Here is a 24,204-nt window from a genome sequence, read left to right on the forward strand (position 1 = left end):
AAACTGGGAGAATCCAGTCTGCTGAGAAAGAACTATTCAACAATTCCATTGGTTGTTTGCAGGGGGTCTGCTCCCTGTCCCACCAGTCCAGGGGCTGCTTTGGGGCTGAAAGGCAAGGCTGGGATCTGGTACAAAGTGCTCCCAGTAGGGCAGGAGTGACCACCCTTGAAAAATCAGGACAAGGAGATTTTCCAGCTTCCTTGCTGCCGGCTGTGGCAGGGTGGCGACTGGCAGTTGGCTCAGGTATGCAACGTATACTCCAGTCCAAATAGCGCTGTTATTAACAAACGGGATCAGTCGGCTCCTTTGCTTACTGACTGTAGTTTGCATCCCAGGTGCCCGGGGCGGGGGCGGGGGGAGGGGGGCTGGTTTTCAGTGGGGGCAGACGCTACTGTCAGAGGTGGGGGGTGAACACAACTCTTTGAGCCCAGCCCTACACAAGGCTGGGGGCTGGACGGGATGCTGCAGGATTCGGTCCCTGCGCCCCGTAGCCCCGAAGCTGCAATGAGAGACTTCGTCCGGCTCAGGAACGGTAGGTCCTCCTAGGATGTTTCCCGGGCCCCTCCGGCCTCCTCACCAACTGACAGGGTCCGCCCACAGCGAAGGCGCCTCAACCAAAGGCTCCGGCGCCAGCCCTAACCTATTCCTTTACGCCCCTTCCCTATCCCTACACGGGCCGGGATCCCGGCTCGGCCCCACGCGCCGACTTCAGGAGTCCCCCTCTCCAGCCTCGGGACCCCGAAAGCTGCGACCGGGAACCGCAAGGCAACACCCGCACCCAGGAACTAAAAGATCCCGGCCGGTGGCGAGGTGAGGGGGCCGTGCCTCCACGAGTGCACTTCCGCTTCCGGCTCCGAGCGACGCTTGCGGCCGGGTTTAGTGTTCAAGCTCCGAGGTTGTGGCGTCGGTACCTTCGAGGAGATTGGAGGTGAGGGGGCCGGGAGAGGTGACGGGTCTCGGCCGCCTAGATTCCGCAGGCCTGCGACTGTCGAGGTCGGAGGCCGGAGAACCCTGGGGCTGGGCCTTCAGGCGACATGGAGGGGCGGAGACGCAATTGCCGAAGGCCCGCGGGCCTGGGACATCGTACTTAGGGCTCAGGAGGACTCAAATGCGAGGGTTTGGAGGGGGTGAGCGGAAGGCTTAGTGACTGGGGAGGTTGGGACCTGAGAGACATGGAGGCTGGGGTTTTAGAGGTCTGGGAAACCCCTGGAATCTTGACTTTGCCGCCTCCCATCCCTGGTCCTGTGTAGCTCCAGCCAGGATGATCGAGGTGGTTTGCAACGACCGTCTGGGGAAGAAGGTCCGCGTTAAATGCAAGTATCCTTTGGCAATCGAGAGGCAGTAGCCCCTGGGGGTGTGCTTGGCACGAGGCAGGCACTCAGTCGGTGTTGTGGGGTGGTTTTGATTAAACCCAGGAGCGGGGGCAGATGGCGTCCTGACAGAGCGCTTTCAGCCCTGGAATCTCCTCTTCTTTTCCTACCTCCTCTTTGCATTTTCCTTAACTTCTCTGCTTCCAGCCCTGATGACACCATCGGGGACCTTAAGAAGTTGATCGCAGCTCAAACTGGCACCCGTTGGAACAAGATTGTCCTTAAGAAGTGGTGAGTGCAGTGGTAGAGCTGCGGCCAGAAGGTTTGGATTGGGGGAATGCTGCAGGCAGCCCTTTGCTTAGGCAGTGCTTCCTCAGCCTGTCTCTAGGGTAAGGACCTCCTGGGCTCCTTTCTGAAAGGTCTTTATCCCATAGGTACACCATTTTTAAGGACCACGTGTGTCTGGGCGACTGTATCCTTTGTGTGACTTCCCGAGAATGGGCCTGCTTGCCCCGCCGTGTTTCTCTTTGTTTGGTACCAGAGTCTAAAAGACTTACACACATAAAGTGTTTAGTATGTAGCACATGATAAGCATTTAGAAAGAGGGACCGATGTAATTATTTTGTTGCGGGAGGGGAGTGTTTGGCTGGTGAAATATTTTGACTAGTATTAGAAAACACTTTAAGTTCAAAATATTTTTTGAGTACTGGGTAGAGTAGACATCCTTGCTCCACCTGAGTGTTGGGCAGGAGGCCAGGATGGAGTGAAACTCAGGCATGTTTGTTACGCAAGGCACTGGAGCATGTACTGTTTTTATGTTTTGGATTCTCCCCAAATCAACATAGGCCAGTCCAAATGGCTTCTTTAGCCCTGGGCTGAGCCTTCATCCTGACCCAGCTGTGAGTGGGTGAAAGGGGTGGGGATGGAGCCCACCATGAGGATTCCTTAACACCTTCACTTCAGATGAAATCCACGATGGGATGAACCTGGAGCTGTATTACCAATAAGGCAGAATTCCTTCCTCCTCTTCTGCCCTCCCTCTCCCCTTCCCACACAGTGGTATGGAGGCTTGTTTTTACATTAATAAAAACTTAGATGCTGCTTCGGTGTTGTCTTCTTCATGTCAGAGCTGTCTGATGAGGGGGAGGGCTGGTGTCTGTCTGGTTGTCACTGTACCCTCAGTGCCCATTTGCTCAGTAAGAGTTGTTGATTGGGTCATTGTGGGAAGAGTGAGTCAGCAGAGTGGGATCCCAGAGCTCTGGGGTTTGCCCTAGGTCACTAAGGGTCCAGGCTTGGGATTGTCACCCTAGAAGACCAGGGAGCCTCTGGGTGGGGACATTAGTAGATGTAGTGGTTAGAAATACAGGCTCTGGATTCAGACAGACCCTGGGTGAAATCCCAGCTTTGCCACCAACAGCTGAGTGATCCTGGGCAAATTACTTAACCTCCCTAAGTCTTCATTTCCTTATTCAAAAACTAGAGCTAATGGTGTTTACTTCATTGGTGTGTTGTGAAGCATAAATAACATAAAGTATGCTTAAACATCCACAGTTACTGGCACTTAACAAAAATAAAAAATGAGTATAGTGGACAGCGGAAGGTAGTGTGGCATAGGCTGTAAGATTCCAGCCTTAGGAGCCAGACCAGCTAGGTATGCACTCTGACTGATCATTAGCAATGGGACTCAGGGAAGTCGACCTCTGATCCTCACTTTCCTCCCCTGAAAAGGACACCATGATGGTACTTACATCTCAGTGAGATAATGTAATTAAAACAGCACACTACCTGGCGCATAGTGCTGTTAGCTGTCCTTGGTCTTCCTCCATGTTTGAGTAGACAAGACAGCAAACATCCTGCCTCTGTTCCTCTGGCCACATGTCCTGGTGCTGACCTTGGCCCTGTCCCCTCCTAGAGGCTGAAGAGAGACCTGGGCCCAGTCTCATTCTGGAGCCCCTCCTTGGAAACCTGTTCCCAGAATCTTGCTCCATCAATACTCCGTCCAAGTTCCAACCAGCCTCTGCCTTTCTTTCACCACAAAGCTTGGAAAATGGACCTGCCTGCCACATAGGATGGTGCTGGTCTGTAGCTCATTGAAAATGGTCTCTCTTTGGTCTTCATTAGTGCCTCTCCCCACTTTCCTTCCATGGCTCCCTCCCTTTTTGGGGACTCCTTTTCCTCCAGGCATGGCAGAAATATCAGTCTCCTGGTACCCTTGCTCTTCCTACTCTTTCTGCTCTGTCTCCCCCATAACTGGCTCTGTTTAAAAACAAAAAAATTTTCAGTTATATGACAGGCTAAAGAGGTGATTCCTTGTTACTGTCAAATCAGCATAGAAGTGAACAGGCTAAAGATGAAAAACTCTCTCCTCCATTCTCTTTCCTGAGATCAGGCCTTTTTCAATGTGTTCATATAAACTTCCGTTTTAATTTTTAAAAAATTATGTGGATGCATGCTTATTAGAAAAATCCAAGTGTTTGTTAAAAACTTTATTTCTGATACCATCCCTTCCACCAGTGGCAGTCATTGACATATTTGAGTAAATCCAGAAATTTTTTGCAATACAATGTAGTTTTTATACAATTGGGATAATTACACATACGGTAATACAGGTATTCCTGACTTGATGTATTCGAGTATTCATATTCAACTTGCATCAGAACAAACTTATGATGGAGTTGTGGGAATGGAATTCCTATACTCATATATTAGCAGCTGACTTTTATATGCTTTATCTTTGACATCTTTCCATATTAATGATCTTTCTCATTCTCTTTTAATTATTTTATTGATTTTTTTGTTTGTTTCATTTTGCTCTTTTACATAAAAGGGCAGTGCAGGACAATTACTGGGTGATGGAACTGTCCTGTATGGATCTGTGATGGTGGATATAGGACTCTGCATTTGTCGATCAGGATATAGGAAGATAGGTGAAATGCAGGCTGTCAAATGAATCTGTGTGTACTACAAATTAATCACATGACCACACTTAACAGCTGGGAAAGAAAGGCGATAAGTTAAATAACTTTGGAAAAAGTATTTTGACTGAATAAGACTAAACACAAAAGAATCTAGTTGATAAATTTGTACCTTATAGGGGTTGTTGTTAGTACCTTTGAGTCAGTTCGGACTCACAGTGACCCTATGTATAACAGAATGAAACACTGCCTGGCCCTGTGCCATCCTCACAGTCATTGCCATGTTTGAGCCCATTGTAGCAGCCACTATGTCAGTCCATTTAGTTGAGGATTTTCCTCTTTTTTCAGACCCTCTACTTTACCAAGCCTTATGTCCTTCTCCAAGGATTGATCCCTCCTGATAACATGTCCAAAGTACATGAGATGAAGTCTCACCATCCTCACTTCTAAGGAGCATTCTTGCTGTACTTCCAAGACAGATTTATTCGTACTTCTGACAGTCCATGGTATATTAAATATTTTTCACCAACACCATAATTCAAAAGCATCAATTCTTTGGTCTTATTCATTGTTCAGCTTTTGCATGCATATGAGGCGACTGAAAATATGGCTTGGGTCAGGTGTATTTTAGACCTCAAAGTGAAATCTTTGGTTTTTAATACTTTAAAGAGGTCTTTTGCAGGAGATTTTCCCAATGCAACATGTCATTTGATTTCTTGGCTGCTGCTTCCATGGGTGTTCATTATGTTACTGGAGAATGGTCTCAATTCTTGTCTTCGGCGTAGGAACGAATTCAAACACTGAGACAAATATTGCCAAGTGAGCAGAGGTTTATTAGCTAGCAGAGGGTTAATAGCAAAAGTACACTTGACTAGGGAGCGTCAAACAGGCTACTCAGATATATAGAGTCTGAGAGCCCCAATAGTTGTTTTCTTAGGGTTTTATATCCTTGTCTCTTATCTCTCCCTGTTAACGTTTAACAGCCAAGACAGGGACCCCTATAGAGACTATTTCCTTGGCTTAAGGTTTAAGTACCAAGTTAGGGACCCCTATATGGATCATTTCCTTGGCTTAAAGTTTAACTACGTAGGGACCATCTTACTGAGGAATGTCACCACCCCTTGTCTCTTCCTCTTCCAGAATGCAAGCTCTCCCCCTCCCCCTTACAATTATGGATCCAAGTAAAATGAAATCCCTGACAACTTCAATATTTTCTCTGTTTATCGTGATCGTGATATTGCTTACTGGTCCAGTTGTGAGGATTTTTGTTTTATTTTGAGGTGTAATCCATACTGAACGCTGTAGTTTTTGATCTCCATCAGTTAGTGCTTCAAACCCTCCAAGTCCTCTTCACTTGCAGCAAGCAAAGGTGTGATATTTGGTACCGAGAGTGGTTCTAGAGAAACAAAGCCATAAGAATGAGTTTTCTAAATTTGTTCTCAAGTCTGACTAATCTAAAAGGTGCTGATGACTCTGCTTCCACCTGATGTCAGGTGGCAATATTAATATGCAAAATATCACTAACAGTAGATCAAATATTGGTGAGAAGCAAGGCTCTGGGTGATCACATGTTTGATACTTTTCTACAATTTTGTCAGAATGAGAAGTATAGGGAAACTGGTTGGTTGGTCCTACTTTTGCTAGACAAAATAGTGAAAGAAACAGATGACCTTGGGGCTTCAGAGTCACAGCTCAAGCGCCACATAAAAGACCTCAAAGTTTCCACTTGTGCCCTGAAAGAAAGCCTTGTTTCTTGTAGTAACAGAGCTGATATTGCTGAAAACCAAACCCAGAAGCTTATCATAAGAGTGGATGAATTACAATGCCTCTGAATTCCCAACCTCCAGTGGTATCTGAAGTTAAAGTGAGGGTGTGGATTGGGAAGAATGGGATCCTGAACCTTGGGATGGAGACATATGGGCAGATAATCAGGAAATTGGGGACACTGAGCCTCTAAATTCCATTGAATCATTCCTGCCAACAGAACCAACCCTTTTAACTCCCATCTGAAGAGGGTATTCCATGTTTGTATGGGAAGCCACACTCCCCAGTAAAACCATTATCCCCTCCAGCCCCATCTGATGAGATTAACTCAGCTGTATCTGAAGAGCCTTTGTCTGAGATACCACCTAGGGTGGTGGCTGAGTCATTGCCTGGGGCAGATGCCTTACAAAAAAAACCCTTTGCCATGGAGTTGATTCATAGCGACCCTATAGGACAGTAGAACTGCCCCATAGAGTTTCCAAGGAGTGCCTGGTGGATTCAGACCTTTGGTTAGCAGCTGTAGCTCTTAACCACTATACCACCAGGGTTTCCAGACTGTCTTAGAAGACATTGCTAAATGTCCCCAAGACCCACTCCTACCTCCCATTTTCACAGCTGCACAGTCAGGAGAAGCCTCCAGCCTGATGTCTGACCCACAGACTTGGACCTTGGTAACCTCTACAACTGTGAGCCATTTCCTTGAGATAAATCTCTCTATATTTACATATATATATTTCAGGAGCCCTGGTGGCACAGTGGTTAAGAGCTTGACTGCTAACCAAAAGGTTGGCAGTTCGAATCCACCAGCTGCTCCTTGGAAACCATATGGGGCAGTTCTACCCTGTCCTGTAGAGTTGCTATGCGTTGGAATCACCTTGACAGCAGTGGGTTTTTTTTTTTTTAATATGCGCTTTGCTGGTTTTGCTTATCTGAAATACCCAGCCTCGCTAGAGGTATGGGCTAGCAATTCTGAAACTACCTACCTACCTGTGTGTGTGTGTGTATACATACACGTTACAGTTCAACAAATAATCTATTATAGATGAGAGCCACGGTTTCTTATTGTTAGAAGTAAAAGTTACAAATCAAATGGAGGAAGGCTGAAATGAACCCTGTGGGACTGGATTAAAGTTGGAGGTATCAGGATGAATTTATAACTGTGTTTACTATATATGCAGACAGAAATATAGAGATGTATACGTGTGTGTGTATGTATATACATACACACATACATACATTTCCCTTTTTTATCCACGGAGCAGGACCAGAAGCAGTGACACCCCAATAGTGATGACCATATCTTGCACTCCAATCTTGGTTTCTAAATACAATCCTCCAATAAAAAGAACTAGGCCTTCTGGGAAAAACGAGTTGGTTCCAGGGCTTGGGCAGGGAAAATACAAGATGAGCCTGGAGCAATCTGTGGTGCCAGAAAGTAGGAAGTGCCCAAATAAAAAAGGATGGGAGTGTGTTGAGAGAGCACAGGAACCAAACTGAAAGGGCTCCAAATGGCCAAACCTGGAACAACTTGAGCAACAAAGTAATGATGGTATTGAATTATAATCCAAAGAATAAAATAATTTTGAGCCCATTTTAACTAAAAAAAAAAAAAGCTGCCACTGAGTCAACTCCGACTCATGGTGAACCCATGTATGTCAGAGTAGAACTGCTTCATAGGGTTTTCAGGGGTAGATTTTTCAGAAGTAGATTGCCAGGCCTTCCTTCCGATGTACCTCTGGGTGGATTCGAACCACCAGCCTTTTGGTTGGTAGCCAAGCAGCTAACCGTTTGTACCACCCAGGGACTTGAATATCAAAAAACTAACTGAAGAAATAAATGTGGAGAAAGGAGAACCTTTTCTTACAGGAGGATTCCAATAAATAAATGTGGAAGTATAGAAATGAGAAATCACCATTGGACACCACAGCACTAATTGCCATAGGCAAGATCCACTGTTAAAAAAAAACCAAACCCAGTGCTGCCAAGTCAATTCCGACTCATAGTGACCCACTGTTAGATGGTAAAATTTTGTGGTCAGAATTTAAGCAGAAGTAGGATATTTGCATAACCTTGAAGTATCTGCCTTAAATATTAATTACAAAGGGAAAAACAGTAAGTTTAGATACCGCCTTAAGGAAATGGTCAAAGTTAATATATGTGGTATGCAACCCCTGAAATGACTCCTAATGATCCCCACATTCTGGTATTCACAACCTTGTATAATCCCCTCCTCTTGAGTGTAGGTGATGGGATGCAATTTCTGAGATAGGTTCCAAAGAGACTGGCTTCCATCCTGCTTGCTCTCTTGCTTTCTTATTTGTTCTGTGATGAAAATCAGCAGCCATGTTGTGAGCTGCCTTATGGAGAGACCACCAGCCAAAGCCAGTGAAGAATATAGCCCTCAGTCCAACTTCTTGTGAGGAACTGAATCTTGCCAACAATCCCTGCCCCAGTCAAGCCTTCAGATGAGACTGCAACCATCTCTGCCAACACCTGATTACAGTCTGTTAAGAGACCTTGAGGCAGAATCATCCTGCTAAAGTGCCTGGACTACTGACTCAACAGAAACATAATAAATGTTCATTCACTAAGTTCTGGGTGATTTGTTATGTGGCAGTCGATACCTAAGACAATCAGTAACATTTCAAAATCATCTACCACTTGATACGATGCACCAGGAAGGGCACATTGCCTCTGGTATTCTTCCTGGTGATACATAATTCAATTTAATTGTGAGAAATTAGACAAACACATCATGACAATATCGGAATGAGAGACATTCTACTCTTCAGAAGAGTCTGTCATGAAAGACAAGGAACTGTCACATATTGGAGGAGACATGACAATGAGAGATTCTGAAACCAAAAAAAAAAAAAAAATTCAAAAACCTGGGGAAATCTAGAAAAAAGTCTGTAGTATAGCTAATAGTATTGTACTGATGTTTATTTCTTAGATTTGATAATTTTTCTATGGCAGGTTTTCTCAACCTTGGCATTATTGACATTTTGGGCTGGATAATTCTTGTATGTAGGGGTGCTGTGTAGTGTAGGATGTTTAGCCAGCATCTTTGGCCTCTGTTAGGGATTGAATTGTATCCCCCTAAAATGTGTGTCAACTTGGCTAGGCCATGATTCCCTGTATTGTGTGGTGGTTCACCATTTTGTCATCTGATGTGATTACCCTTTGTGTTGTAAATCCTAATCTCTATGATGTTAATGAGACAGGATTAGAGACAGTTATCTTAATGAGGCAGGAGGCAATCTACAGGATTAGGTTGTACTTTGAATCTCTTTTGAGATATAAAAGAATCAAGAAGAGAGGAGAGGGACCTCATACCACCAAGAAAGAAGTGCCAGGAGCAGAGTGCTTCCTTTGGACCCAGGTTCCCTGCACCGAGAATCTCCTAGATCAGGGGAAGATTGATGACAAAGACCTTCCCCCAGAACTGAGAGAGAAAGCCTTTCCCTGGAGCTGCTGCCCTGAATTTGGACTTCTAGACTCCTAGACTGTGAGGGAATAAATTTCTCTTTGTTAAAGCCATCCACTTGTATTTCTGTTACAGCAGCACTAGATAACTAAAACAACCTCTACCCACTAGATGCCAGTAGTATCCCCGCCCTCCACCCCCCCCCATCTGTGACAACAAAAATGTCTGAAGACATTGCCAGCTGTCCCCTGGGGGGCAAAAGTGCCCTGGTTGAATACTATTTTATTGTTATGTAAGATGCTAACAGAAGGGAAAGCTGGGTGAAGAGTATTTGGGAACTCTAGTACTGGGTTTGGTTTTGGTGGTATGACTTGCTTTTTTCACCCAGCATCATTTAAACGTCACGTCAAACTGATGAACCAAACCCATTGCCACCAAGTCGATTCCAACTCATAGAGACCCTATAGGTCAGAGTAGAACTGCCCCATAGGGTTTCCAAGGAGTGCCTGGTGGATTTGAACTACTGACCTTTTGGTTAGCAGCTGTAGCACTTAACCACTGTGCCACCAGGGTTTCCATCAATCTGATGAGGTATGTATTATTTCTCATCCCCCTTTTGTAGATGGGGAAGCTGAAGTGCAGAAGCTAAGTAATTTGCTCAAGGTCATAGCAAGTGGCTAAGTGGAGTTTTGAGTCCAAGCAGTGTGGCTCCAGGGTGTGCTTTTAACCTTCTATCATATCCTGCCTCTAATTTGTTCTGGACTTGATTCCCTATGCGTTCATGTCACTGTGCAACATTTTTTAAATGGTCATTATAGGGTACACGCTACAGATAACTGTCATTGAACTCTTCTCTTAATGTCTGACTTCTGTATCTCTCTCCCGCCTGCAATTCCCCAGAGCTGAGTCTCCAACCACCTACTCAATGCCCCACGGGCACCGCAGACTCGATTTTAAACTGACTCAAACTGAGCTCATCATCCTTCCCTCTCCGCCCTACCCACGCCTTCCCCCCCGCAAAGTGTTCCCACCTGAGTGGCAATGCCAGCACCCATCAGCCACCCAGGACGAGGGAAGATTGAGATTGACAGAGAATGTGATGTAAGTAGGTCCCAAAGGAGATGTAAGGTGTTTGGGTCAGTAGCATAGGGAAGTGTTAGCCTTGCACAGAATAAAAGGGGGACGGGTTAGCTTTGGACATCTGGAGGAAACAGGTGGGACGAGGGAGGATGGAGAAGCCAAATTTAGGCTTCTGGATTCTTAGCCACTCCTCACCAAGGTAACTGGGTTGCTATGGCAACAGGACAGTCAGCACCGCAACTCCCAAGTACCTCGTCGGCTGCCGTTATCCCCATACTAGCCAGACACTTCCGCTTGGGTAGAAATCAAGGGATTGCCAGCCTTCAGGAATGGTTTACGAAGGCGGGACTAGCCACTGCGGTAGCCAATCAGTAAGCTCTTTCCTGCCCGAGCGGGCTGTGCGGCGAAGGACGCAAAGGAGTGGTCGGGACTTCTTTGGAGCTCGCCTAAGGGCGTTGAGAAGGGCCGGCTTGAGTCCCTTCCCTGCCACTTAGGGGCCGAGGGGGCGGGGCCCAGATAAGATGTGGGAGGAGCCGCCCACCCTCGCTTCTGTCCAATAAGAAGCCAGGAAGGGAGTCCCGACGGTTGGGGTATCCAGTGAGCGTCGCCCCAAGGTCCGGGTGCGGGGGCGCACCGAGCCAATCGGCGGTGGCGGCGGGCGGGCGCGGGAGACCTAGGCGGTGCGGCGGAGGCGGAGCGGGCGCTGCGGCAGGAGCGAAGATGGCGGACGAAGAGAAGCTGCCGCCTGGCTGGGAGAAGCGCATGAGCCGCAGCTCAGGTGCCTCAGGGGCTGGGGCTGGGGTAGGACCGCGCGGGCCCATGGAAGCAGGGATCGAGCTTGCCCTTCGGGCGCGGCGCCGCCGCCTCTTTCCTGTGGGGTTTTGGCTTCTCTGCGTCGATCCCGGGGAACGGCCCGGGCACATTCGGTGGCTGCTGTGGGCCTCAGGAGTGGGGAAGCTGAGGCACGGCGGCGCCAGGGAGGCTTAGCGCGCTGAGGGGTGGGTGAGGGGCCGGTGAGCTCACACACTTCCCGGGCGATGGCCCTGTCCCTGCCCACCCGGCCGACACGCCCGGGCCTAATTCGGCTGAAGTCCCGTGGGTGGACATCTTTACATCCCTCCGGGCCCGGAGGCATCACAGGGGCGACACCCCAACCCCATCCACAGGATGTGGCCCCAGCGTGTTTCCCGACCCAGAAGCCATAACCCCTGGCGTCCACATCTAATGCTGAGTCTGCAATGTCCCCCGTTATCCTGCTTGAGGCTGGCCCCTGTGCCCTGGGCTGAATTTAAAGGTTATCGCCAATAGTAGGCCACGTTTATCTCTGCTCCAGGCATTGTGCCAAGCATTTTAAGCGTGTTCTCTCCAAATCGCCACAACTGTGGGAGGGAGGTAGTTGTTACCTCCATTTTGTAGGTGAAGAAACTGAGGCCAGAACTTAAGGAACTCGCCTGAGGTCATTCAGTTCGGGGAGCGTAGACTGGGCTCCAGAGCTGCCTGCCCACAGCCACTTCACTGCAAGCTCTGGAGGAGCAAGCCCACTTCCTGGTTGTGTTTGGGGAGTCACTGCATTGCCTCAAAGTCTCTAGTAACCTCAGTAATAATTCCTGTTTACTTGGAGTGTTTGGAAACCCTAGTGGCATGTGGTTAAGAGCTATGGCTGCTAACCAAAAGGTCTGCAGTTCGAATCCACAATGCGCTCCTTGGAAACCCTGTAGGGCAGTTCTACTTGTGCTATAGGGTTGCTATGAGTCAGAATCAACTCGATGGCAATGGGTTTGGTTCTGTTAGAGAACTTACCATGTGTCTGGCACTCTGGTGAGCACTTCGTGTGCATCATCAACTCTCCACATTAATCCCATGAGATTTGATGTCCTTATTCTCTCACCCCCACTTTTCAGATGAGAAAGCAGAGATTCGGGGAGGTAGAGCCCATTGCCACGATTTTAGAGTTTAAGTCAGTGGCTCAACTGGATTTGCCCTCAGAGCCCATGCCATTGCCCACCCTGTTCCTGCCCTGGCCTTTGACTGGCACCTACAGCATAAACCTCATGCTCCGCCCACCTCTGGGCCCTCATTCATGCCATTTCTATTCAGCTGGACCCTGACAGCCTTCCTTGGGGGTGACAGCCGGTCCTTAATGGTGATGGGCCCAAGTGTGTGCATGGAACAGAGTAAACAGTAAGGAAGTGTTACCTGTTACTGCCATTACTAAAGATGGGGAAGGCGAGGCCTCAATTTTGTCATCTATAAAAGGAGATGATAACAGCTATCACACTGTTGATGTGTTCCAGGCGCTGTTTTAAGCCGTTTACAGATGTGAGCTTATTCAGTCTTTACAACAACCATACAGTCAGGTATTGTTATGTCCATTTTACAGGTGAGAAAACTGAGGTCCAGGGAAGGTAGATCATTGGGTAAGTGGCAGGGCTGGATTTGAACCCAGACAGGCGGTCTGCTGAATGAATGCTTTGAATCAGTCCCCTGTCTCCCAGGTTTGCCTTGTTCCGCCACCCTGGGTTATTTTCCTCCTTGAAGTTACCAGCGACTGAAATTATCTTATTTGCTTGTTTAGTGTCTGTCTGCCCCCACTTAGAATGTTAGCTCCATAAGATAGGTGTTAAAAATGGCATGTTAGGGGCATCTGACCTTCTCTAACTTCATGAGAGGGAGAGAGAATTGCCATCCACATCAGCCCCAGGCTGATTCCTATGAGGGTGGAGGTCAGACATACTGCCTGTTTCCAGTCTTTTTACCAATTCTGACACCAGCTATACCTCCGACAGCACTCTCTGCTACTGTGCTGGGTTTGATAGTCCATTGCAGTGGCTAAACAGAACTCACAGATGATACTCATAGTTATGGGGTGTATTAGAGAAGTAGTTGTTGTTAGGTGCCGTCAAGTCAGTTCTGACTCATAGCAACCCTATGTACAATAGAACAAAACACTGCCTGGTCCAGTACCATCCTCACAGTCGTTGCTGTTTGAGCCTGTTGGGTGCTCAGGCAAGTGTTAAACAAAGCTCTTTAGCTCTGCTAATAAGTACCCAGAAGCACTCCACTCCTCCAGGAAGGCTCCTGCCCAAAGGTGCTTAGCTCTCTCACTCCGTGGGTCAGCACACCCACTGTAACCGTATTACTCCGTGGGCTGGGAGGCCCACTGCACCATCTTGCACCAGCCTCCTGGTTCTTCTGCTGTTTCTCTGTTGCCACTTCTCGCTAAGTTGTACTTTTATAGCTCTCTATCTTTGTCTGTTGGGTCTAGGAGATTCTCAGCATGCTCTGCTCCCATTTCTTATTTTTGGTGGTAGTGAGGTCCTCCCTTTCCACCTATGGGATGGCTCATTTTAAGCCTAGCGGAATGGCAAAACTGACCAATCCCCTTGTTAGGGTTCCATACATCTTATTTGCACGGTCCCACCCAATCATGTGGTGAGAGTTACAAGACCATGGCAAGAAAGGCCATATAAAAGCAATCCATCACGCTACAGCAGGGTTATGTCCTGCCAAGTTGGCTCCAGTGTCCCCGGGCCTGTGGCACATGGTGGGTGCACAGTGGATTTGCTTAATGAAGGCATGTCTGTACCCTGGCCTCTGGTTAGGGCTCCAGGGTGGCATCTGCGAGCACAGCCCTAACTGAATTCCCATCTCTCCTCCCTTCCAGGCCGGGTGTACTACTTCAATCACATCACTAATGCCAGCCAGTGGGAGCGACCCAGTGGCAATAGCAGCGGTGGCAGCAAAAACGGGCAGGGGGAGCCTACCAGAGTCCGCTGCTCGCACCTGCTGGTCAAACACAGCCAGTCACGGCGGCCCTCGTCCTGGAGACAGGAGAAGATCACCCGAACCAAGGAGGAGGCCCTGGAGCTGATCAACGGTGAGCAGGGCTGGGGACAGGGTCTCAGGATGGAGTCCTCACCCTGGGGGGCTAGAGCAAGCCTTATGGAAATCAGAATGGCCCCTCTGCCTCAACTTGTGCCTACCATCAGGCACAGTGTGGACAGACACAGAAGAACCTGTGTGTGACATGAATCTTACCCACACAGCCGCCTCTCTTTTTTCTTTTCATCTGGCATTTCCTGGGTGAGCCAAGGTAGGAGCCGAAGACCCAGCCCTAGAGGCTAGCGGACCTGGGCTCAGGTAGTAGCTGGATCCTGCAAACTCCGTGCTTGGGGGACTTGGATTACTTTCCTGAGACTCAGCCTCCTCCTCTGTAAAATGGGATCAGAATATGTCTGTTTCTGAGGGCTTTTGTGAAAATTCAGTGAGATGAGGCAGTGTCAGGCACATAGTAGGGCCTCAGTCCGTGGGAGCTGTTGTTAATAGTAGTATCATTAAGCAGGGTCCTGGGTCACAAATGTAGGTGGGTCTGGAGGGAGGTCAGAAAGGTAGCAAGCCAGTGGAGTTGTGAGTTAATTCTGACCCAAAGGAGGAGACTCTTCCCTGCTGTGGTCTGTGTTTCTTCCACAGTCTAGAGCAGGGGTCCTCCAAGTTGTTCTTAAAAGGCCAGACGGTCAGTATTTTAGGTTTTGCAGGCCATATGGTCTCTGTCACAACTACTCAGCTCTGCTGTTACAGCGCAAAGGCAGCCATAGACAATATGTAAACAGATGGGAAGGGCTGTGTTCCAATAAAACTTTATTTACAAAAACAGACAGAATTTGGCCCATGGGCCATAGTTTGTAGAACCCTGGTCTAGAGTCATCCTATATGACTGCCTCTACCTACGTGTGGCTATTCCAATTTAAATTAATTAAAGTCAAATAATTCTAAAAATTCAGTTCCTCAGTCTCACTAGCCATCCGCAAGACCAGCATGGAAATAAAATATTTCCATCATTGCAGGAAGTGCTGTTGGACAGTACTGGTCTAGATCTCCTGTCGTTTCATCGTCTGCTCAACCTCACCTTCCAGGGACCCTGGAGCCCTCCTGGCTGCTCCTACCCCACACCATCAGTATCTCACCCACACAGATAGCCTAGGTTCTGGTCTGGCTCTACAGGTCCTGGCTGTGTGACTTCAAGCAAGTTGCTTAACATCTCTGAGCCTCCATCTTTATCACCTGTAAAATTCGTATTATAATAATAGGAACCACCTCACAGGGTAATTTCAAGGACTCTGACCTAATACAATAAAGCATGAATAACAGCATCTGGCGTCTAGTAAGTGTTCTATAATTACTAGCAGTCAGTGTCGTTGTTGTTATTATTAGCATGGCCTGGCAAAGAGTGCAGTCTCGGCCTTTTGGCCGTTGTTTTCCTGTTACTTCATTTGATCCAGTACGTGGCCTATAGGATATTTCTCACATGTGCATACACACACACATTATATGGTATTTAGTGCAGTGTATGGTGCCTATTGGCTTCATATGCATAAGCATTATAGAGAGGAGCCTGGTTCTTGGATGAAATCTTAAAGGCAGATTAAAGAGCTCAACTTCTGAGCTCTGTGAGGGCAGGGGCCGGATCTATGTCCCCACTGTATTCCCACTGCTCAGCAACTGGCCTAGAGTCAGTTCTCAAAATACTGTTGCACCAACCAATAGGAAGCAGGCGGAATTCCTGGCGGAGGAAACTGCAGAAGTATAGCCCTGGGGCTAGGATGTAGTCAGGGATCTGGGGAAGGCTTTGTAGGGGTTAGACTAGGGGTGGGCCCTGGCCAGGTTGGGGAGGGCCCCGCATGAAGAGAGGAGTTTGGGTCATTTCCTGGAGCGTGATCAGGAGAGGGGCCCAGCGGTACTGTGCCTTCAGGAAGGAGAACTCTGGCTGGAATATGAAACTGGAAGGCCCAGAGCCCAGGCTGGCTAGGTCAGCTGCTGGGCGACGTGCGTTTGGCTGCCTCTGGGTGAGAGGAGGAAGCAGGTGAAGAAAGCCCAAAGGGACTAATGAGATGACCTCAGGGGTCCTCCCAGCTGCGGTGGTCTGTATTCTGAGGCTCCTGGACCTCGTCCGTGTGAGCAGAAGGCCAGGCATGGGCATTTGGAGATTGAGTGCCAGGAGGTACCATCACCAGTAGAGGGGATGCAGCAAGAGGCCCAGCCTGGGAGAGGCTCGTTAACCTGAGGGACCTGAGGAAGATGCAGGGAGGCAGCTGAGGAAAGGGCCTGGGCTGGAGACAGAAACACTTGGGATAATCCTGGTGAGACATGGTGGAAGGCTGGGGCAGCTGGGGACAGACAGGAGGGGACAGAGTGAGTGTGGCTTGAAAGGAAAGCTGTCAGGCTGTGGGACTGCCAGGAAGTGGCAGGTGAGGGTGTCTCCCGCAAGCCTTTGGGCTCTCAGGCCTGACCTTGAGTAGATGCAGACTCAAGAGTGTTAGCAGGAATCGAGGACACGCCCGCCTGTGCTGAGGGCCCAGTGGAGGCCATGACAGTAATTGCCTCTAGAGGCAATGTGACCTAAACTGGGTTGGGGGCCGTGGGAGTGGGGAAGGGAGCGGATTCTAGGAGGCAGAATCAAGAAGACTTGGTGGTAGGTTAGGTGGGCAGGGGTGGAGGTGTTCAGCAGAGGGGGGACGAGGTCAGGTCACCCAGCTGGATTCTGGTGCCCACTGTGTGACCTCAAGCAAGTGTCTTTTTCTCTCAGAGCCTCAGTTGCCATGTCTGTAGAGTGGGGACAGGGTAGCCATGAATATGCAGGGAGGCACAGAGCAGAATGCTCAGCAGAGCAATGTGCGCAGTGTCTGGCGCTTGCTCTCTACATGGCGGAGCCTTATTACACACCTGGTCATTCAGGACAAGGCGGGATTCGAGGGCAGCCCTAGCTTCTTCCCCTTCACCCAGGAGAAGAGCTCTAGACAGGGACACAGGAGGCTTGGCAGGCTCAGCACATAGACCCTCCAATGAATGACCTTGGGCTTATGACCTCCCTCTCCTGGCCTCAGCGTTTTGCCTGAGATGGGCCAGGGCAGGCCTCCACTGAGGGCCAGTGTGAGGGTACAGAAAGATACCCCCCTAGCCATGTGCGCACTTGGTAGCCAGTACTCACGGGCGGATGTCAGCGAGCTTTGAGCCTCTGGGCCTTGTTTTCTCTTCCGTGGAAGTGGATGTTCCCCCATCCTGGACTTGTTCCAGGTACTCAGGAGATGGTGGTTTGGGCAGTGCCCGCCCAAGCTGACAGCCTGGGCCTGAAGCTCATCATTATCCATTTAGATACGGCTCCCCCTTTGCCCCACGGGGACAGACTGCCCACAGCGAGAACCAGTGCCTCTACATTTTCTGCTGAGGCTCCTTTCCTGACCACGCTTCCTCCGCAGCTGCTGGGCTATGGCCAGAGGCTGTCAGGGATCTGAGGACCAGCTGGGTGTCATTGCCAGTGTCCTTGTCTAAGGAGGCCAGGCTGTAGAGAAGCCCTCCCCCACCTGCTCCTCCCTCCCCTCAACCTCCGCCCCCTGGCCCCCACCTTCGCATGTCCCGGGCTTGGGAACCAATGACCTTGTTTGGCCTGGTGTCCCCCGGGTTGGCAGCACCCTCCCGGCCTGCCGGCCTCCAGGGTGGGTCTCTGGTATGCCTGGGCCCCTCCTGCTGGGTCTAGGGCTTCTGGGACCACAGATTTAATCTTGTTGCCTCTTTGCTGACCAGGCCCCTTCACCTGTGATGTCTGGGTGGCTTTGGGCGGAAGCAGCTGTGTTGATGTGTTGTGCAGGGCAGGGAGTTTGTCCATAAACCTTTGTAGGGTGAGGGACCACCCTGTTTCCTCACCCCTGAAGTCAGCATGGCCTGCCCATTGACAACTAGTGTCTGGGAAGGGCCTGCTGTGCACCAGGCACTATTTCAGGCAGTAACTCGTTGAATTCTCACGATGGCCCTCCATGGTGGGGGGCTATTAACACTCCATTTTACAGGCTAGGCAAGTGAGGCTCTGAGAAGCAAAGTCACCTACCAGGGTCACAGAGCACAGGAGTGGTACAGGTATGATTTGAACCCAGCATTGAAGTCCAGAGTCTGCGGTCATAGCCCCTCAGGCTCCCTCAGCCTGGGAGATACACTGTGGACAGGCTGATTTGTAATCTGCTAGCAAAGACAGGTGCTGCTTTGGAATTTTCCAGAGTAGGCAGAGGCCCCCCGTTCCCATTCTGGGAATCCTTGAGACACTGTCCTGGATCTGCATTGTTCTTGACCAGGTGAGGGTTCGAGGGGTGTTGGTGTAGTCAGGCAAGGCTGGGCATTGCCCTGGAAAAGACTGGGGGTTCGCGGGGGAGATCGCATTTCCTTTCTCTCCTCCTCCTTAGTGTTGGGACTTGAGGGTCATGTAGAAAATGCAGGAGATACTAGGATTTCTGCCTGAAGGCTGACTGGATCCCTCCCAGGCTGGCTTCCTCCTTCCCTGTGGCCTGTTTCTGTCTCATTCATTCATTAATCCCTGAAACATTGGTGAACACCTGTTTTGTGCACACCTCTGGGTGCTGGGTGCTACATTGAACAAAGCTGACTCAGCCCTGCCCTCCTGGTGTGAGGCCAGCGACAGACATGCAGATAGTGTGGTGGTTGATGCGGCGTCCACGGGAAGGGCCTTTTTGCAGCTGGGGTCTTAGGAAAGGCTCTGGGTGAGACCAGAGGCCAGCAGGCCAGTGCCAGGCAGGAAGAGGGGCTTAAGCAGGGGCTTTGGGGTGGGACTGGGAGGGACAGAAATGCAGGCGAGGGGTAGAGAGTGAGCTGAGGGGACACACGGGTTTGGTGGTAGAAGTGTGTTTGCTTGCATTTTGGAGGGCAGCCTTTAGGAGAGGAAAGCGAGGAGAAGGCTTTTTTTTTTTTTTTAAATCGTTTCAGGCTTCCACCAAAGAAGAATGCTTTCTGAGAGAGCCAGCTGGTCAGAGGAAGGGCTGGGTGATTGAACTGTGTGGGGGCAAATGCTTGGTTTTTAGCCTGTCTTGAGGCTGATGTCACTTGCACCCACTCTGTGTGTGACTCTTGGGCAAGCTGCCTAATCTCAGGACCCCTGTACTCACATCCCAGGTGTCTGGAGGATGCCACTTGGTCGTGCGTGTACAGGGCTCAGGGCCAGGCCCGGCTCCACTGGTGTTCCGTTTGTGGAGACAGTCCTGATCCCTGAGCCCGGGCCAGGTATACCCAGGAGTACTGTGTACTCAGGGCTCCCTGGCTGTGTGGGTGAGGCCGAGGGGACCATCAGAAGTCCAGGGAGGGGAGGAGAAGGCAGGGTATCCCAGTGACATCCAGTTCAGGTTGGAGTCACCAGTCGGTGAATCTGGCATAGGGAGACCACCAGCAGCCCAGGGTGTGGTCCAACCAGTGGAGGCATTGCAGGTAGAGCCCACTGCAGTGTGCCATCCACAGTGATAACCAGACTGAGAGAAGTAAGGGACAGCTTCACCGCTGGGACGCACAGTCCACATAGAAGGGAGAATAGTGACAGCAAGTGACGTTTGCCAAGATCTTACTCTGTGCCAAGTACTGCGCTGCTGACAGACATCTGGTAGGCTTATCACAGGGGCCTGCTGGCAAGTGACTGATGGTCAGGCAGAGAAGCAAAACGATGGTCAGACAGGCAGGGGTGATGGGGACATGAGTCAGGTGGGGGTGATGAGTCCTGTGTCCTGGCGACGTGTGGATCAGATACCAGGACAGTATCTGATGGTAGTCAGATGGGAGTGATAGGGAAGCTCTCATGGTCATGCCATTTTGACCACGAGCCCAGGCCAATGGATTGTGGTGACATTTAGGTCACAGGAGTATCAGACCTACGTGTCCGGGTGAAGTTTAGATCAGAGCAGTGTCAGGCTGATGCCTTCAGTCATATGACTGCCAGAGCACCCTCCCCCCAGGTCTCCTAGCACCACTGAGACGAGAGTAAGCGGTGGTGTGTCATGGTACTCTGACAGGTACCAGGCAGGTGTGTGAGTGATGTTTCCACTGGATGGGTCAAATAGGCAGGTATTTCGAGGCTTTATTCAGGTCATACAGGAACGACACATGGAAATGCCATGGTGATGTGAAGATCTACAGGCTGGCATGTCATGGTGACCCTTGCATCTGGAGAGAAGTAGCGCGATATGGGTCAGCATCTCAGTGCCCAGCTAGATGTGCCAGGTGGGTGTGTGGCCCCCTGGACAGGCCAGAGAATGCTGTGAGGACTGCCATGCCAGCAGCAGGCCTGTTGCGGAAGCTGTGAGGGGCCCTGCCCTCTGTGGGGCTCCTCCCTCGGCCCTTGGTGGCTACAGCACTGGGCCAGAAGCCCTGGAGCTCCCCTCAGTGGCTGCACCTGTAAGTACAAGGTAGAGACTGGCAGGGACAACAACAGTCCTTTGTGTACCAGAGCTGAGGGAGGGGGCACTTAGGGAGGGAATGACAGGCCCTAGCTCCCAGAACCCCTGCCCACCTCAGGGGCTGCTGGACTCAGGAGAGTGGCTGGCAGCTCCCCATCAACACTCACACACAAATACACACTCCTCACACAAGATGCTCGGAATGCCGTCTCACGCCCTCTGCTGGGGGAGCCCTTTTCCTCACAGTCATCCTTTACCTCCTGTCAGCCCTTGCCTCCCTCCCCCTCCAGGGAGAATCCTTCCCTAAAGGGGATGGTTTGGGCTGGACAGAGGGCGACTCCGGTGCTTGGCCAACCCATCCTCTGTTGGGGATTTGGGAGAAAAGCTGTGCCTGGCTGCCTGCAGGGCAAAGTCAATGAGAATGAAGTGTTTTTTCCAGAGCGTCGCCTGGGCCACCTCACAATCTCCTCACGACGCCTCAGTGTACACCCAGGTGTTCCGGTCACTTTCAACAGATGGCACAAGTGAGGCCCACAGGCAGAGGATTCAGCTGGTCCTGTGGCCGAGCTGGGCTTTAGCCCTGGCCTCCTCCCTTTTTTCTAGATCCCTCGAGAAAACTTACCCTTGACTACCCTTGAGGGCACTGGGTCCCAGCCCTCTGCCAAGGGTCCAGCCTCTCTCTTCCATTTCTCCCGTGTCTTGTCGTGCTCTCCTTCTCCCAGCCAGGCTTGGTGGATTCTCTCTCAATGTATGTGTGTGTTGGGGAGTGGGAGGAGGTCATCTTACATTTGCACATGCACACGCATGCATGAGTGTGTTAGAGAAATAAAGGGGTGGGAGTTTTGAGGCTTTGTGGCTGTCGAGGTCAAACACAGGATGGTGGCGTGTGTGGATGAATGGCAGGTACGCATTATGGGTGTGTGCCTGGCAAGGGCGCCTTTTCATGGACGTGTGTAACTCCAGGTGTGATGTGTGTTTGTGCACACGTGTGCAGGGAGAAGATGTAGATGTGTGTTAGCATGTGTTTGGGAAGACCGTGCGTGTGTGCGTGCATGCGTGTGGGTGCTGTGTTTCGGGAGCTTTAGGAGCAGGTGTGAGTGTGTGTACACACGTGCACGCAGACGCATATACAGCTGGGCCTGGGGTGGAGGTGCACAGCTCATTTTTGAAAGTGCTGCCCTTCCCTCTGGCACCCTCCAGCCCATCGGCACCCTGCCCCACCTGGGCCCTGACGTGTTCTCCTACGTCTGCAGGCTACATCCAGAAGATCAAGTCAGGAGAGGAGGACTTTGAATCTCTGGCCTCCCAGTTCAGCGACTGCAGCTCGGCCAAGGCCAGGGGAGACCTGGGTGCCTTCAGCAGAGGTGTGCAAGGAATGGGTACCACCACCCCTTGGGAGACCCCAACCACCCTCTGCCCACCAGTGGGGCCCTCCATGGGGGTAGAGGCTGGGGAGAGGGAGGCTCCTAGGAGGGCTGGCCACAGTGATAGAGGTCTTCTGGGTCCACCAGGTGGCAGCAGTCCCTTCTTGCAGGCTTCAGAGACTGCCCTGCTGGGGTGGGGGGGGGTGGTCCACACTGGGGCCACTGGGGAAAGGGGTGCAGAGCCTTCTCCCTGGGGTCATTCTGTCCTGGGGGTGTTTTTCTGTGTCTGCACAGATGGCCCCATTACGGGCCCATCAAGCCAGCTCTGGTCATTTGCCTCTCCTGTTGGGGCTATGAGGCTGGGGCCCTGAGAGCCCCAGGGCATATCTCCCAAGATCCCCCTCCCCCTGACCTCTCAGGTGGAGCACCCAGGCATGAGGGGTGGAAGGGCCAGATCAGAGCCCTGAGCATAGGCCTATCTGGCTGGGACAGGGGACGGGGGTGCAGAAGTACCGGGCCTCCTCCTGTTCTTCCCTCCATCCCAGGGGCCTATGGCTCATCCAGGCAGACGCCCAGGACTGGGTACAGGGCCCTCAAGGGGGAGCCAGCCAGGGGCCATGGGCCACTGTTGAGGAGGCAGGCGTGACAGATGATTGGCAGGGGCTGAGAGCCTGGCTGGGGAGATGAGTTCAGCCCCAAAATGCGTCTTTCAACGAGGCAGCGGCAGCTGCAGTGGCAGCTCTGCCTGCCATCCCTCATGCTGTCCAAGGCTTCCCAGGGCCTCCTTAATGGCCCTGCCGCCCCTGGCTGGGCCACAGCTCAGCACCATGACAGGTCATAAACCGAGTGACGGATGAGTCTGAGGCTCAGCACCTGCGGGAGCCCCATCTGCTCCCCCTGCCTGCCGTGGCCATGGCCTGGCCTACTGGCCTGGGCTTGGCCCCCACCCACCGTCTCTCACGGTTCCCCCAGGCCAGATGCAGAAGCCATTCGAAGACGCCTCCTTTGCGCTGCGGACAGGGGAGATGAGCGGGCCCGTGTTCACGGATTCCGGCATCCATATCATCCTACGCACCGAGTGAGGCTGAGGGCAGCCTGGGCCTGGCCCACAGGGTGCTCGCCCACCCGGCTCTCCCTCCCTGCTCAAGTCACATAGTATTTATTGTTCCCAAAATGGCTTGGAGGGGATTTTCAAGACCAGGGGCTCTGGGGCCCCTGTCCGCCCCCTGTTGGGGCGGTCCCTGCTAGACTCCCCTCCCCCTGCATCTTAAGGAATTGACTTCAGAAGGGCCATAGGAGGGTGGGGTAGGGGAGGGGTACTCCCAGACTTAGGGGCAGGCAATGATCTGTCCCAAAGGGGAGGTCTAGTCAGCTGGACTGCCCCTGGCGCCCCCTCCCCCCAGGTCCAGGAGGGGGCAGGAGGGCCTGGAGTGGTTGTTTCTAGTTATGCCATGTTCTTTTATTCAGTTGCAAGAAGCAAACGCTTGACTTGGGGGCTCAGAGTGGCCCGGCCATGGGGCCTTTTCTGAGGGACAGTGCAGCACCCCCCCAACCCTATATTAAACCTTGGAACCACTGCTCTGCTGTCCTGTGTCTCATTTTTGCCCTGGTCAGACATGAGGGGCATTGTGGAGTGGGAGGGGGGTGACATCTCCTATCAACCCAAGTGCCCGAGCTATAGTTTCCTCTCCTGGGAAGCGGCTCCTCCATCCTGGGTCTGGGAACATCCTAACAGAAATTCTTCCTAGTTGCCAGACTCCCAGAAAGGTGGGGCCCCATTCAGTCCCAGTGGTGCTCCAACGGGGGTGTGCCCAGCGTCCCCAGAGTGCGGTTCAAGAATGCAGGGCCTGGGCCCCTCCCCACAGCCTCGGATGCAGCAGGTCATGAGTGGAGCCAGGGATCTGCAGGGGGTCCTAGGGGAGGGAGTGAGGTTGAGACCCTCTGCCCTGGGTGCTCCTCTGCACAAGCCCCACTTCACTCACAGGCTGCTCTCCATTTAGAAGGAATCATGCCCAGCACCCTGGGGCCTGCTCCACAACTGCTTCTGGCAGGTGGTTCTTAGGTTCAGCTGCCAGACCCAGCATCTTCCATGGATGCTGTTACCATGGCAGCAGGGGTACCCAG

The 24,204-nt window shown here is 51.3% G+C and overlaps 2 protein-coding genes across 3 annotated transcripts; both read left to right on the forward strand.

Moving 5' to 3' along the window:
- Nucleotides 1-798: 798 nt before the first annotated feature.
- On the forward strand, nucleotides 799-2,411 carry UBL5 (ubiquitin like 5). Its single transcript, XM_023552455.1, has 5 exons — nucleotides 799-928; nucleotides 1,251-1,317; nucleotides 1,518-1,601; nucleotides 1,745-1,782; nucleotides 2,274-2,411. Exons 2-5 carry the CDS (start codon nucleotides 1,262-1,264, stop codon nucleotides 2,315-2,317), a joined length of 222 nt encoding a protein of 73 aa, XP_023408223.1. The 5' UTR covers nucleotides 799-928; nucleotides 1,251-1,261; the 3' UTR covers nucleotides 2,318-2,411.
- Nucleotides 2,412-11,184: 8,773 nt separating this feature from the next.
- On the forward strand, nucleotides 11,185-23,657 carry PIN1 (peptidylprolyl cis/trans isomerase, NIMA-interacting 1). Of its 2 annotated transcripts, XM_003413101.4 has the most exons (4): nucleotides 11,185-11,274; nucleotides 14,161-14,373; nucleotides 21,970-22,080; nucleotides 23,053-23,657. In XM_003413101.4, the coding sequence occupies exons 1-4, from the start codon at nucleotides 11,217-11,219 to the stop codon at nucleotides 23,160-23,162; spliced, it is 492 nt and encodes a 163-aa protein (XP_003413149.1). In that variant the 5' UTR covers nucleotides 11,185-11,216; the 3' UTR covers nucleotides 23,163-23,657. The 2 variants fall into 2 exon arrangements, with proteins under 2 accessions (XP_003413149.1, XP_023408222.1); XM_023552454.2 differs by lacking the exons at nucleotides 21,970-22,080; nucleotides 23,053-23,657 and adding an exon at nucleotides 15,341-21,963.
- The last annotated feature ends 547 nt before the right edge of the window (nucleotides 23,658-24,204 follow it).

The sequence above is a fragment of the Loxodonta africana genome, chromosome 3 (genome assembly GCF_030014295.1).
Source record: "Loxodonta africana isolate mLoxAfr1 chromosome 3, mLoxAfr1.hap2, whole genome shotgun sequence".
Classification (NCBI taxonomy): domain Eukaryota; kingdom Metazoa; phylum Chordata; class Mammalia; order Proboscidea; family Elephantidae; genus Loxodonta; species Loxodonta africana.

Excerpts from the sequence above, each read along its gene's own strand:
- UBL5 (XM_023552455.1), top strand. The coding sequence starts at position 1,262 with ATGATCGAGGTGGTTTGCAACGACCGTCTGGGGAAGAAGGTCCGCGTT. Across the intron at positions 1,602-1,744 it reads AAGATTGTCCTTAAGAAGTG|GTACACCATTTTTAAGGACC; the intron begins GTGAGTGCAGTG and ends TTTATCCCATAG. Across the intron at positions 1,783-2,273 it reads CCACGTGTGTCTGGGCGACT|ATGAAATCCACGATGGGATG; the intron begins GTATCCTTTGTG and ends CCTTCACTTCAG.
- PIN1 (XM_003413101.4), top strand. The coding sequence starts at position 11,217 with ATGGCGGACGAAGAGAAGCTGCCGCCTGGCTGGGAGAAGCGCATGAGC. Across the intron at positions 14,374-21,969 it reads GGCCCTGGAGCTGATCAACG|GCTACATCCAGAAGATCAAG; the intron begins GTGAGCAGGGCT and ends CTACGTCTGCAG. Across the intron at positions 22,081-23,052 it reads CCTGGGTGCCTTCAGCAGAG|GCCAGATGCAGAAGCCATTC; the intron begins GTGTGCAAGGAA and ends CGGTTCCCCCAG.